General features: G+C 34.6%; 1 protein-coding gene across 1 annotated transcript; it reads left to right on the forward strand.

The window, feature by feature from the left end:
• The first annotated feature begins 7,091 nt into the window (after positions 1-7,091).
• Positions 7,092-14,938, forward strand: LOC135696194 (uncharacterized). Its single transcript, XM_065215508.2, has 15 exons — positions 7,092-7,868; positions 8,265-8,376; positions 8,788-9,008; positions 9,342-9,391; positions 9,700-9,754; positions 10,033-10,209; positions 10,580-10,725; positions 11,040-11,154; positions 11,376-11,471; positions 11,609-11,789; positions 12,089-12,178; positions 12,781-12,850; positions 13,271-13,354; positions 13,463-13,650; positions 14,121-14,938. Exons 1-15 carry the CDS (start codon positions 7,344-7,346, stop codon positions 14,798-14,800), a joined length of 2,790 nt encoding a protein of 929 aa, XP_065071580.2. The 5' UTR covers positions 7,092-7,343; the 3' UTR covers positions 14,801-14,938.
• Positions 14,939-14,965: the final 27 nt, after the last annotated feature.

The raw sequence follows: 14,965 nt of genomic DNA on the forward strand, positions 1-14,965 counted from the left end.
GGCGGAAATAGATCCTTAAGTTCAGTTGGTTGCTTTTTATTTAAATTCATACTTTCCAAAGATAGGCCCTACTTGAATTGGCAACGTTTGATGAGTTGTAAAGATTTAGAGTAGTTTTAAGCTTATCTAGAGGCAGCTTTCAAAAAAAATTTCCAGGGACGCCGGAGAAGGGGGGCGCGGGGGGGCAAGCGCCCCTCCTGCCCTTTGCTAGGAGGGGCAAGGGAGGGGGCAAACGTGCCCTTAGTAATATGTCAAAAAACGTAGTAAAAAACACGATTACACCATTTTGATAGCATTTTTAGCCAATCTAATGGGTGTAGCCACCAAAATTTTCCCGGGGGAGTACCCCCGGACCCCCCGAATTTTCGGCTCGCAACGCTCGCCTTCGGTCTCCAGTACCCTTACAATTCCTTGTCGCCCCCTAGCCCTATCGTTCTCTAAAAAAATTAGCCCCTCCGTCGGAAGTGCTAGCCCCTTTGTCGGAGGAAACCTAGCGCCACCACTGACCAATGTACGTCTTAAAAACTGCGTCGAGGGCTTTAGTATATTTAGCGCTACTGCTTAGATTCCTACCTGGCAAGAATTGGTAGATATACCAGCGCGTGAGTTCTCATATGCGCATTAAGTGTATTTTTTAAGACGACGTGCCCATTGCTTGTCGTGCATTTAAATTACTGGAGATTCATTAAGGCTTCGATTGTTTCATTTGTGAGTTGTAGCTCTCTATATCCTCGTGAGTTAGCTGTTGCATTTGAAAACTGTATCTACTTTATGTTTAGGAATATATCAATATGGAAAGGACTTAACTATAAGAAGAACTACATCACAGGCACCCATTCATTTTCCATCTCAATATAAATACAATCCACAAATGCAAACCAAAACTCGACAAGCCCAATTCCAAATTGCCCAATTCACATAAAAAAGCCTTCTCCAAAATCATACTCTGAACCATTCTATTCAATATTCTATAAATCTATAACAAACTCAAATCATCTGCAATCCTTAGCAAAGTCACAAAAGAAAGTCAATCCTATACATATCTCATATCAAAATAAAACCTTATTCAACCCGGAATAACACAGCATCCAATCTCATACTTTATCAAACACGAAAGACACTGCAATCTCACAGAAAAGAAAACTGCTGGTTTACATAATAGGTGACTCTATGATTAAAAACCTAGAAGGCCATAGAATGTCAAGAATGAATCTATAAAGACCCGCTCGACACCTGGAGCGACATCCGAAGATGCTATACACTATGTTAAATCTATCTTTACAAGAAACTCTGATGAAATCATAGTACATTTTGGCACTAACGATATTGCATCAAAATCTAAAACAATAGACAACTACCGGAAAAACTTCAACGAAATTCAATAAAGCAGTCAGTGTACACGTATGTACATCAGTTCTATCATAATGAGAGGATATAACAATCAAGTGAACAAGGACTACAAGCTATGCCGAGAATATAAACAGGATTATATAAACAACAATAACATTACTATTGATAGCTTCAACGGTAGCAGACTCCATCTAAACAGACAAGGGAACATACTTCTTGCGAGAAACATAATTTATCATCTGCAGTAAACCAGTGGTGGCGCCAGAGGGGGGGCAGGGGGGGCTACAGCCCCCCCGTCGGAGGAGGCTAGCCCCTCCGTCGGAAGATAAATTATGCTTGAATTTTTTTTGTCGGAGCGAATTTTTTAAGTTTTGGCGGAAATAGATCCTTAAGTTCAGTTGGTTGCTTTTTATTTAAATTCATACTTTCCAAAGATAGGCCCTACTTGAATTGGCAACGTTTGATGAGTTGTAAAGATTTAGAGTAGTTTTAAGCTTATCTAGAGGCAGCTTTCAAAAAAAATTTCCAGGGACGCCGGAGAAGGGGGGCGCGGGGGGGCAAGCGCCCCTCCTGCCCTTTGCTAGGAGGGGCAAGGGAGGGGGCAAACGTGCCCTTAGTAATATGTCAAAAAACGTAGTAAAAAACACGATTACACCATTTTGATAGCATTTTTAGCCAATCTAATGGGTGTAGCCACCAAAATTTTCCCGGGGGAGTACCCCCGGACCCCCCGAATTTTCGGCTCGCAACGCTCGCCTTCGGTCTCCAGTACCCTTACAATTCCTTGTCGCCCCCTAGCCCTATCGTTCTCTAAAAAAATTAGCCCCTCCGTCGGAAGTGCTAGCCCCTTTGTCGGAGGAAACCTAGCGCCACCACTGCAGTAAACATGAAAAGTGGGTAAGATAATGCACAGTTTAACCATGATTGAGCCTTCATGCCCTTATAATCAAAAACTAATCATTCATTGATAACCCAAGGAGCAAGGAGAGCATGATGAAATTAAAAACAAACAGAGCTCTGTCGATGTAATAGATAGCGCTTTAAATGAAGTAACTAATTTCAGTTCAATAAGAGTAAAAAACCCTAAAAAGACATTTGTAGGGTACCTTAACATAAATTGTATTATGGAACTAATAAAAGGAAAATTAGATATTTTTCTTATCTCAGAAACAAAGATAGACGAATATTTCCCGACATCTCAGTATTCAGCTGAAGGGTTTAGGAAGCCCTTTAGACGCGACAAAAAATTGGAGCTGGAGGATTACTACTTTATGTGAATGAAAATATTCCAGCTAAAGAACTAAGAAATCTCAACCCAGCAAATGATATTGAAACTTTTTCTGTTGAAGTAAATTTTAAAAAACAAAAATGGATAATTATTGGAATCTATCACCCTCCAAACCAAAATGGCATCTATTTTTTGATGAATTAGGTAAATTGTTGGATTTTTATTCACGAAGCTATGAAAGAATTCTAATACTTGAGGACTTTAATATGAAACCTGGTTCTTCTAGCATAGAAAATTTTATGAAAAACCATGATCTTTATAATCTGATGAAAGAGCCAACATACAAAAGTGATCCGCCAAAATGCTTTGACTTGATCTTAACAAACAAGAAATACAGCTATATAAATACAGATACATATGAGACAGGTTTGTCTGACCAACATAAACTAACCTATACTGTACTAAAAACTGAATTCGTAAAATCTGAACCCACTTCTATTTCATACAGATGCTATAAAACGTTTTCTACCGATCAATTTACCGAGGATTTTCTATTTAATTTAGCTAAAATACCTAAAGATAATGCAACGTACGACGTTTTCAATCAAGCTATGAATTCTATTCTTGATAAACATGCCCCTCCGAAGAAAAAATTAGTGAGAGCAAATAATGCGCCTTTAATGAATAAAGATATAAGAAAATTGATAATGCTGAGATCTAAGGCAAAAAGAGAGTTCAACAAAAACAAAACAGTCTCTAACAGGGAGGATTACAAATAGTCAGAAATAAATATGTTAAATTAATTAGACGCACTAAAAGAAGATATTTCGATATTTAGATGTAAAACTCGTCAAGGATAATAAAAAATTCTGGAAAACTATCCAGCCTTTCTTAAACGATAAAGTGCAAAAGCAAATAAAATCATACTGATAGAGAACGATAAAATCCTGTCTGACAGCAAAATAGTAGCACAAACGTTGAATAATCACTTGTAAATATTACTAAAAGCCTCAATATAGCCCGACCTTTATCTGATAATGTGCAACAGACGTCTGACGAAAGGACAGCCTCGTCACTATTAGATCAATTGAAATGCTTTGAAAACCACCCTAGAATATGAAGAAAAACGTTTGATCAATTTCCTAAGTTTAACTTTGAAAATGTAACTTCCAAGGAGGTAAGAGAGAAAATTTACAACCTAGAGAAAGACAAATCAACAGGAGCCGATAATATCACCCCTAAAGTTCTTAAAATGGCAATAGGCATTTTCTCTGAACCACTAGCTGAAATATTCAATCGATCTCTTTCTAATAAATTCTTTTCCTTTTCTTATGAAAATGGCTAATGTGTGCCCTATTTTCAAAAAAGGAGATTCAACTATTAAAGAGAATTGTAGACCAATAAATGTGCTCCCCTCAGCTTCAAAGGTATTTGAGAGAATAATGTTCAATCAAATCTACAATTACAACATTGTTAAACTGTCCCCTTTGCTTTGTGAATTCAGAAAAGGTTATAGCACACGACACGCTTTATTACGACTTATTGAAGGTCTGAAAAAGTGCCTGGATGAAAAAGATGTGGCTGGTGCAGTGCTTATGGATTTATCAAAAGCATTTGATTGTTTACCCCATATACTTCTACTAGCCAAATTGAAATCTTATGGCTTTAGCGACAACGCAATGGAATTTATGTATAATTATCTAGATAAAAGAGTACAATGAGTAAAAATACCCAAATTTTAGTGATTGGGTGGAAAGAAAGCAAGGAGTTCCTGAAGGATCAGTCTTAGGCCCGTTGCTTTTCAATATTTACATAAATGGTATTTTTCTGCATTTGAACAAAAGCAATTTATGCAACTATGCAGATGATAATACAATTTGGCTGTCAAGTACTGATATGAATGAACTAACTGACGACTTAGAATCGGAAGCCGCTATTCTTAATAAATGGTTTTATGAAAATTGTATGGTGCTCAATGGCGATAAAAGCAAGCTTATAACATTTAAAGCCAATCGATCCAATTAAGAGGAATCTAAAATTCAAATAAATGGTTCTACTATAATAGAAAGTAAGAATGTTAAACTTTTGGGAGTAACACTAGACCATCAACTTAGATTAGAAGAACAAATTGAAGTATTTTAGATAGAAGCCGGGAAAAAGGTAAACGCTTCAGCCAGGATTGCTTCGTACATGGACAAATCTAAGCGAATTCTTTTAATGAAAACTTTAATAATATCATATTTAAATTATTGTCCTCTTACTTGGATGTTTTGCAGTAGAAAAAGTAATAACCGGATAAACCGGACTCATGAAAGAGCAATAAGAATAGCTCATGGTGATTATGAATCAACTTTTCAACAACTTTTAATAAAGAATAAAACAATAACTTCTCATAAGAAAAGATTACAATATCTTGCGATAGAAATTTACAAAACATTTAACGGTTTGAATCCACCTTTTATGGATGAAATATTTTCCATAAATGAATGCCCATATTACTTAAGAAACTCTCAATTCAAAACAGCGGAACAACATTACAAAATATATGGATTTAATACCGTATCATACAGATGTAGCCAAATATGGAACTCAGCTCAATCGAGTCGTGCAGGAATACTCGTCCCGGTCATATTTAAATGACGGTAAATGAATGCTATACCACAGTGAAGACTGGCTATACGATCAAGTATATTTTCATCACATTATCAGGATTTTGTTGAAAAATGTGGATAGTAAGATGGACTTCCTTCCCCTTCAATTCAAAGAGGATTGAGGGTTAAGGTACATTCATTTATATTTAACAAAATTTCATTTATTTCATTTTTTTATAGATATTCTCAGGAGGAATGATGTGAAATGCAGGGTGATGAAGGATGTAAGAAGCTAAAAATTGATCAGATAACAACAAAGTCATAGTTAATAAGCCATTTGCTCAAAAGGACATCAGCGAGCATTTGAGCCGCATGCCCTATATCGAGGGGCAGTTCATTCTTGCTGCGGGATTTTCAAGAAAACAAAAGGATTTCCAGGGATTTTCAGATGAAATAATAAGATTTCGACAAAAATTGTATGAGATTTTTTAAGAGTGATTTGCCCCTCGTCCTCGATGACGTGGTTTATTCCTAAAAATATCAAACAAGCTAATAAAAGAAGTCCTTAACGTACAAAGTAAAGCTATTTTTATGAATCAAACGAAGACAGAAAGGATTCGTGAAAGTGACAGATATATAAAAACTGCCAGAAATAGAAAATAGGAGTCAACGAGTCTACTTCATTTTAATATCATTAATTTTACCAACAGGTGCGATATATGTAAGGTTGATGACGGGGTGATAATGTTATTACGCCGACTTTTAATTTTTCTAGGGGGAAATAAAATTCCAAATATTGTTTTAAAAAGAGGCTTGTACGGTTAACAAATTGATCGTTTTTCGATAGAGAACATTAATAACTTAAAGCAGCTTTTTCGATTTGCCGTTGCTTAAACAAGTGGTAAGATCCTGCAATTTTATTGCCTTTCAAAACGTGTTCTGCAAAAAGACGCAGTCATCTTGAAAATTCACAAGGGGGTGGTTGCTCAAAGCCCATAATTTCACTCACAAAGTCACATTCAAAAGGCTGATTTTTTATATTCTATTTAAATTTAACTTTGATATTCTCATAATCATAATTTTAATATTTTTGTTAATTTTTGTTGTACTTGCAAAGGCAGTACATTGTTTAACAGTTTTCACGTTATCGTTAACTATCACAGCCTCGTTTTTGTTGAGGTCCACGAAGTAAAAGTCTTAAAGTCAACCAAAAGTTTTAGAAGTCATTGAAAACTCTCTTTTTGGCTAATCTAAATTCGTGATGACAAAGCCATGAAATGGGATCAAACTTGCTCAGGGTGTATATTATCAACAACCTTGTTGAGCTTTCTGTTATTTTGTTACTGTTTGCTTTTTGTAAGTGTTAGCACGATAACAGAAAACGTTTGGTTTGATTTTTCCTTTTTTGGACGGAGGAGATAAAGATTCAAGTTGAAGTACAAGAAACAAGAAAGCAAAAATGTTGAGGCTTATTAAACCAAGGAAATTTGCATGATAGAGTGGGGGCTTATGAGGGTGGATGCTTATTAAAAAAATTTACTTCTAGGTTGGGGGCTTATTTGTTAGGGGGCTTTTACAAGGAGTGGGTTGGCAATTCCATTATTTTCCATACTTACGTTTTTATGCACTTGACTTTGCCTGGTATAGGAAACTTGTTTTATTTTATGATTCTTTGTACACATTTTCTACGAAACACTCGACAAATACTTCGGTTTGGGAGCCACAAATACTTGGTTTAAAGTATCCGATTACAACATTGCCTGAATTTGACTTTGGAATGGAGGATAAACCAAGTCTTTTCTTGGGGATATAATGCAAGGCGAACATTCTATAAAGGGTTGAAAGTGAAGCATATTTTTGTATCTGCTATGGCCTAAAAATCACCTACACTATGACATCACCACAAGGAAAAATCATCACCGGGTCCGCATGATCTAAATAGCGTTAATCTACAATTCTAAAATTTAGATCCAAGATTGTATCTTTGAAATATGGTTCGATTTACCATCTGTTGCTTTAGAATATAGATTAGAGTCTATTGTCTAAATCATCTCCTGTTTTCTAAAGGCGCAAGCACGGCGGTTGCGGCGTTGCCAGGACAACGACCTAAGCATTTTTTACTTTTTGTTTTGCTTGGCGCTTGGTGTACGACCAGATGGTTTCCAACAGACTAGATGATGGCACCATCACGAAAGAAATTTAAAAAATTTAGTCATAAATATACGTTAAATATCGGCGGTATAAAGAAGCGAAGACACTACACAATAAGCTTGAATAAAAGTGATCATAATTTAGAAGATGCTGAATGTCCAGGCCGCAATGGAACTTCTTGTGTCACCCCAGAAGTCACCCCATCAAGATCAGCCTTATCACCGGCCAATTACTGTAGAAATGTACACCATGATTCTGAACTGGTACTGGATCAGTCAAATGAAGGGAGTAATCTCTACAAAGCAAGAAAATTGCGCGAGGAAACTTGCTGGGAGAGTATAAGAGAGAAGTTGAAGTTGGCCTTTTTGAGTCAGCAGTATCTAGCAACTGACGCTTTCTGTGTTGTTTGCCTTGATACCAACCCTACTGAACCTCGGAAGGCTGTATGTAGGTGCGAAGATTGTGGCTGGCAGCAAAATTTTTGTATTGACTGTGCTACGGCTACGCACAAGAACAAGAACTTGTTCCATATTCTTGAACTATGGAAGGTAATTTCATAATAATTTAGATGCCTAAGAAACCTGATTACGAACATCAATATTTAGGTTTTTAAATATTCAAAGTCATCCATTTAGTGCAAAATTTGGTACCAATCGGTGATGATACTCTTCTGAAGTTCTTGCCTGGTGATAGAGGAATCCAAGGAACGTCAGCTTTGATCGATTTTCATGTTCACTGGTAAAAGCAGATCTGTAAATATCCCAAAATATTGTATGGTGAATATATGGTAAATGACCCTTGCCTCGTCTCTAAAAATCAACATACAGAAATGTTTTGGATAACTGTATTGAAGAACTGGGGTGCACCTCCTGAATAAATTGCTACCTGTTTAATTATTTGATTGTACAAAATTAACTTTCAATTTAGGCTATATTTTGTTATAGGATGGAGCATTTGTGCCACTATTTGCCAACAATTTTATATTAGAGCCACCTGGACACAAATTGTGCAGTACAGCAAACTATGTCAAACAGATGGTTTTTGTTGATTCCCAAGGTATATTCTTTTATGAAATATTCAATTCATAAAATTTTATAAATGATCAATAATCTTAAGAATTTATACAAATATATCGCAAATCAAGACACCAAAAAAGATGTACTACTATTAACGGTCCAGATCAATCTCCTAGCTTTGATTAAAATCTTCCTAGGGAAAATCCTTTCTGTCCTTCAGGCGGAAACAGGGTTTGAACTGTGGTGTGGTGTGGTGGGAATCTATTGCCTTGGCTTGTTAGCATAATAGGAATTTTAGTATTAGTAGATGCATGTGCAAGCACAATCTTTCTTTCAATCAAATTTCTTTGAAATGTTCAATTATTGTGAAATCATGACATAATCAACCATTGGTAATAATAGGGCTGCAGTCTGTAATGAGTAGACATCTAAGTCTCTAATTGTTTTGTAGGAAGACAACATTTGAAAAGGGTAGCATTTTGCAAATGCCAAAGTGAAGCTGAAACTCTTGTATCAATGGGGTTCTGGCCAAGCACAGGTGATAGACCCCAGACTGCATTTGATTTCAGATTACTACAGTTATTGATGACATTACTCTTTGAATGTCAGTCTTCTTTGGATAAGCTATGTGCTGCCATAAAATTGCTTCAAAATCCTTTGCTGCCTACATATGTAAGTGATTTCTAATTTTGATTTTACTTCTTCTCTATGACACTTAACTGCATGAATTTTTAGTATGGTATTCCAGAAGTTTGTATGTTGCAAAAAAATGTATGTTTGTATGTTACAGAGAAAAAAAATGATAAAGTCTGTCAAAAAACAATGGTAACAATTTGATTAATAGAACTCTCTACCGTCTTGGAACCTATCAGAGCTTGAAGTGCTGGTGCATAATATAAACAAAGTGGAAGCCAACGTCAATATCAATCAACATTGTTCCCTAATGTTTAGTGGATTTTAATCTATACATTATTTAGTTTATCTTGTAAGTTTATCAATTTTTAGGCCACCAATATATACAGGATTCTAAATGGTCCAGCGTTTGACGAATTCAGGTTAGAATTACTACATTATTCTTGTGAGATGCTTATCTTGTTTATTTACAGTTTGTCTATATTATGCAATTCTATTATTTCCTTGTCTATATGATACATTCTTATTATTATTGTTGATAGTGTCAGTGAAGGCTGCCTTTATTTTTGAAAATTCCATGAAATTGCAAAATGTCAGCCAGTTTGATGCTGATTAAAGGGAATGATAAAATTAATGTGGATGATTTGCATGAAATTATTTGTTTTTATTTGTTCCATTGTAGAGATTATTTACATGCAGTCATGAAAAATTAATGTTCCTTATTTTTAAGATTGTTTCTGTACTCTATGGGGATTCAGAATGACAAATGTGTCTTATGTCCATCAGTAAGTAATACTTCATTAGAGTCATTCTTCTGTTTCTCATTTTATTCTCAACAAAGAAGGAAATAGCCAGAACCCTTTTTATTTATTCAAAATTTGATCTTCAAAATGGACTGAATAGGATGTATGTAATGTAAAAAATTTTTCTTTTTATACTTAATTTAAAAGTGGTTTTGAATCAAGCAATTATGTTAGACACTTCAAGATTCTTTCTGACATTACTCAGGCTGTAGATCAGACTGAAAATAAACAAATATGTTATATCTTATGTATTTTTATAGCCCGGAGAAAGTGGAACAATCATAGAAATGATGGATGCATGTTTCGGCTTCCCAAGAAAGAAGAGTGCAGGGTCAAGTGTTAATGAACCTAGATTTGGTTGTGATATGTTTGCAGATCAAGCAGATGTTGACAACTTTATTGAAAAGCACACAGCAGTGTTGAAAAAGACAGAAAATGTTAGTATCCTGGAATGTTGGTACAGCTTTTCATCAAATGACCAGTAATTTTGAATGGATCAATGGGAATGATTTTAGACCAAAGTTTAACTCAACTAAAACATTTTAACTTGGTCATTTAAAGCACATTTATATGCAAAAGATGTCATATTTAAACTTTTAGATCTATTCAACAATCATAGTCTATCATTTATCCTGAAAGAATCACCTTGAGTCAGTATATTTCTGTATATTTCTATAGATTTTACATTGTTTCCTCTCTGGGAATGTTTGAAAGAATTAATATTACTTCCAAGAATTAGGCTTGATCTAAACCATACAATATTGTAATTCAGTACTGTAATTTTCTGTGCTTTTTTTGTTTCCGTAGACTTGTAATCAGTACAAAGCTGGGGAGATTGAGACATCTTTGAGATCAAAGGGAAAGAATAAGCGTTACGATGAGAAAGCTGTGTTTGGTAGAATTTGTAGACATGGTTTCCCAAAGGGATTCATAAGCCTCAAACACGGAGAGCGGTAAAATATTCAAACCATCTTATTAAATAAGGTTATCAAGTGATTGAAATGCAAACAGTTTTTATTTTTGATTCCAGGAATAACCAAATATCTTCCACATTATGTAAAACTGAATTTTTGGATTATCCAACATTTATTTTGTTTTGGTTGCATGTAAATTTATAGTCTTTTTTCCTTCACTATCAAAACTTAAGTAAAAATCTCTTGTTATATGTAGAACAAAAGTTGTCAAGCTTGTCAAGAAATTGAAGGTTTTTTTCAATTATAATCATCTCAAGCTTCTGGGACTCATTTCAATGCATTTGTCATTTCAGTATTGCCTATGCTGTTTATGAATTGAAAAGAATGGTGGAGCCATATATGGACTCTGGGAATGTCAAATTAAAGTGCATGTATGATATTGCATGTATTCTAAAAAGACACCTTGAGGTAATTACTTTAGTAAAATCCACATTGTGTTTGTATTATTAGATTCTGATCTAAATGCTCAACATTATCCTTTCCAATTTTAACTCAAAACAGCCTGAGACTACTTGCTTGCATTGAATTTTTTTACTGCTCATGTTATAAAATTTGCTTGAAGAAATATAGATCTTTGTTCCGGCAAATTTTACATCAAAAGGAATTTAAATCTGTTCTTTTTTGAAAAGGTGCACTCTGCCAGTTATGGGTTAGAAGGTTTAACAGAACGAATAGAGTTTGGAATTCCTTTGTTTCATGCTTATGTTCATGTTTCAAAGTGCCAAGTAAGAAACAAATTTTTTCTAATTGTCACATGTACTGCACATACATTCTAGTTGCTCAGGATCGGTTATTTTTGGCAGCTTTTTAACATGGAACAGTATAATAATGCTTTTTATTACAAATGGATATTTTCTTTGAGGTTTTATATTCACCACGTCGCAATGAAGGTTTTGGTCTAACAGATGGTGAAGGTATAGAACGTCTCTGGTCATACCTCAGAAGATTTTGCTTCATGACAAAAGAAATGACCCCAAGTCGTCGAACAGATATCCTTTCAGAGGCCCTTCTACACTATGCAAGGAGAATTTCCAGAAGTCAAGGTCGTATCTTTGTAATGTTTTTGTTTTTTAATGTTTGAATGCAATGTTAGCAGGGCTGTCATTGTGATGGGGCATGGGGATGTGTGACAAAATTTTCTGTTGCAAAAACTTTGAGTTTTCTGCCATGTTAAAACATGTCTGCCCATTTTAACAGCACATGGAACTTGAGCGACCCCATTGAGAACAGTAGCCAGTGACCACCTATAATGTTGAAATATTTTTTGGTTAAATAGCAATTTTGTTTTCATTTAATGTATCCAATTCAATAACAGTTAATGAATAGCATTTACAACCAACAGGCAGATATCTCTCCCATGGGCTATTGAAGGCAGAGACTTTGAAAATGAAATCATCAATGGAAAAGAACAAAATCATATCCGCATTGCCAGGTGTGCTTTCTTGTTTTGGCAATAAAAATTGCAATGTTTATTCTTATTCTTATTGATGGAAAGCAGAAAAGGAAATGAGTTTCTCATGTCCATGCTTTCAAAATTTCATCATAACTAATCTTGGCTGTATTTTAATTTATTGTTAATTTCTTTAACTGATGCCAAACCATTGACTGAGTCAACCATCTCTAAGTGGAAAGAAGAAGAACTTGCTCTAGTTAACAGTAATAAAAGTTAGTTGATTTGCTGTATTCGTCTTTGCACTGCATTTTTACATTTATATTTTATATATTTTTATAACAAATTCAAACGCTCAAAATATAAATGAGTTTGCTAAAGTGTTTATATTTTTAAACATTTATATTTTATGTTTATTTTATACCAACTGTAAGAGTTTGCTAAAGCTTCCATGGTTTTTAATCTTCTGGTTCGTCCATTTTTAGGTTGTACTTGTGGCTAGGCCTCATATAGCTTGATCTAAATTTCCAGGAATCAAAAACATATCTAGCATTAATAAAAGTGCCACTTAAAGGGCATTGCAACCAAACCAATTCTGTTAATGAATATATAGAAATTTATCATAACTTTTTTATGTCATTTAGCCATTGCCAAATCTACTTCCTCTTGGGAGCAGAAGTATGCGCAACTACTTTGGGAACACATGCAATTATTGTAAGTTTCTATGAATTATTATGCAAAATAGTGCATCTGAAGCTATTTCACAATTTTCGCGTCGAATTCTTTGAACCTATCAGGTTAATAGACAGATTTTATTCCTTCATAAAAGGCTTGTCTGACATTTGAGGGTATAAAAATGATACAAGTACCTGAGAATTATTTACTTGCAATACAAAACGTCTTTTGTTGGTTTTGTTTCCGATTCTTTTCTCCATTCTTTATACGATTTCTTTACCTTGTAGGGTGGATAGATTAAAAAACAATCCAAAAACTCAATTTATTTATTAATTTCATCATAATAGGCCTCTCAGATTATTGGAATGATCATGATTTGTACAGCATGAAATGAATATTTTACTTATGACATGCCTCGAAGGGGCCAGATGCCAAAACTAATATTCTATTTTAACACAGGAACACGCTAGGGACATGTGACATAGCAGCAGCTGATTCGTTCAATGATTCAAGTCCTTCGCAACTGGTTTCAAAGGCAAAAGGGTAAATAATATTTTAAAATATATGTTGTCTTGACGTATTAATTACAGCACTGCATTATTTTTCTATATTTCTAATTACATTTACTTTGATTTGTCTCTTTTATTACAGAGTTGATGACAAACTCAAACAAATTGAAAAACAAAGAGGAATATCAATTCGTTGGAAAGCAAACAATCCAAAGTTGATTACCACGATGCAAGATATTCAAGTCGAAAAGAGGGACATGTTTCTTCAAAACCTTCGCTCAATCGCTGTTGAGCGTCATCTGCAATTAATGCTAAAAGAAAGATATTCGCGTTCGTGAAAAACCTTTTATCTTTTTCTCTACTTCATGAATAAGAAACACTGCTACGATATTTTGATAATGATATAACAGATGATACTAATAAAATATTACTGGCAATACTTAATGCTGTCAAAAATTCATGTAATATTCTAAGAATCTGTTTCCTAGGTAACTTCAAATGTGAATGACCAAGTTATTGCTTCCAGCTAAATTTTTGTGTCATACAAAGATATTACAATCAATTGTTTTGTTTTCCTTACTTTGCGCTATGTTTTACAAGTGCTAGCTGAGAAATGTGTTTCCCGATGCTGTTTAATAGCTAAATTTTTTGTTTAAGAAGAAGATATTATAGTTCTTCCAGATACTGGAAAATATGATAATGCTGCCTTACATTTTCTGCACCAATTAAGTATCATTTTTTCTCTTAGTAATGCACCAATAAATATTGCTATCCTAATTTTTTATGCCTTCCTTTCATAGAGGGACAGAAACAAGCAATCCGTCTTGCACGACGGGTAGGCCAATACACAAAGCGACTAAAGCTCGAAATATCAAAATACAATGCCCAACTATCGTTGCTTAAGGAACATATTTTGCTGTCCGTTGAAGAAGTTTCATTCGAGGAAGCAAGAGATCCAAATTCGAATCTTTATCAAAAATTCGAAGCTACTTTGACCTCTCTTAGAGACAAAATACCTTTTGCTGCCAAACGCCGAATTATCGAGCTTTATGAGTTGGAAAAAAGATGCGATGAAGAACAAGGCTTTCTTTATGCAGAATGCGAACTTCTATTGACGTCAAAGTTAAAAACAATAGAAATGTTGAAGAAAAAGGTGGAAGAACTATCTAGGAGCAGAAGCGCATATTCATTGGGTCTAAGAGGTGTCCTAAACAAGCACATGCTAATTATTGGAAACCAAATTTTATTTGAAAAAACTACCTACGAAAAATTTGGTAAGGAAGTCCCTTCGTCTATCACGTCTACAAGCTGTGAATTTCTGGCGAATGTCGCATTTTCAAGGAGAACTGAATATGACATTGATGATGATGACGATGATTATGCCATCAATGAAACTGATGATGATGATGATGACAACGACGAAGAACATGATGATGATGATGATGACAATGACGATGAAGATGGTTTTGAAGAACTCTAATTGTTATTCAGCAATCAAATTTGTTAGCATGTTTTACGATGCTATTAATATTTACAGGGCAAACCTGCTAACCCGACATTCTTTCAACCTAATCTTGTAAACGTTTTCTTTTGAAATTTCGTAGACTCTGCTGATTAATCTCTCTTTTTTCTCGTTTTATTTCTT

The sequence above is a fragment of the Rhopilema esculentum genome, chromosome 13 (assembly GCF_057945365.1).
Source record: "Rhopilema esculentum isolate cy_ngs chromosome 13, ASM5794536v1, whole genome shotgun sequence".
NCBI lineage: Eukaryota > Metazoa > Cnidaria > Scyphozoa > Rhizostomeae > Rhizostomatidae > Rhopilema > Rhopilema esculentum.

What these genes read in the sequence shown, in the direction of transcription:
- LOC135696194 (XM_065215508.2), top strand. Translation starts at nt 7,344, where the DNA reads ATGATGGCACCATCACGAAAGAAATTTAAAAAATTTAGTCATAAATAT. An exon ending in GGTTTTTGTTGATTCCCAAG is followed by an intron (nt 8,377 to 8,787) that starts GTATATTCTTTT and finishes ATTGTTTTGTAG; the next exon opens with GAAGACAACATTTGAAAAGG. An exon ending in CTGGTTTCAAAGGCAAAAGG is followed by an intron (nt 13,355 to 13,462) that starts GTAAATAATATT and finishes CTTTTATTACAG; the next exon opens with AGTTGATGACAAACTCAAAC.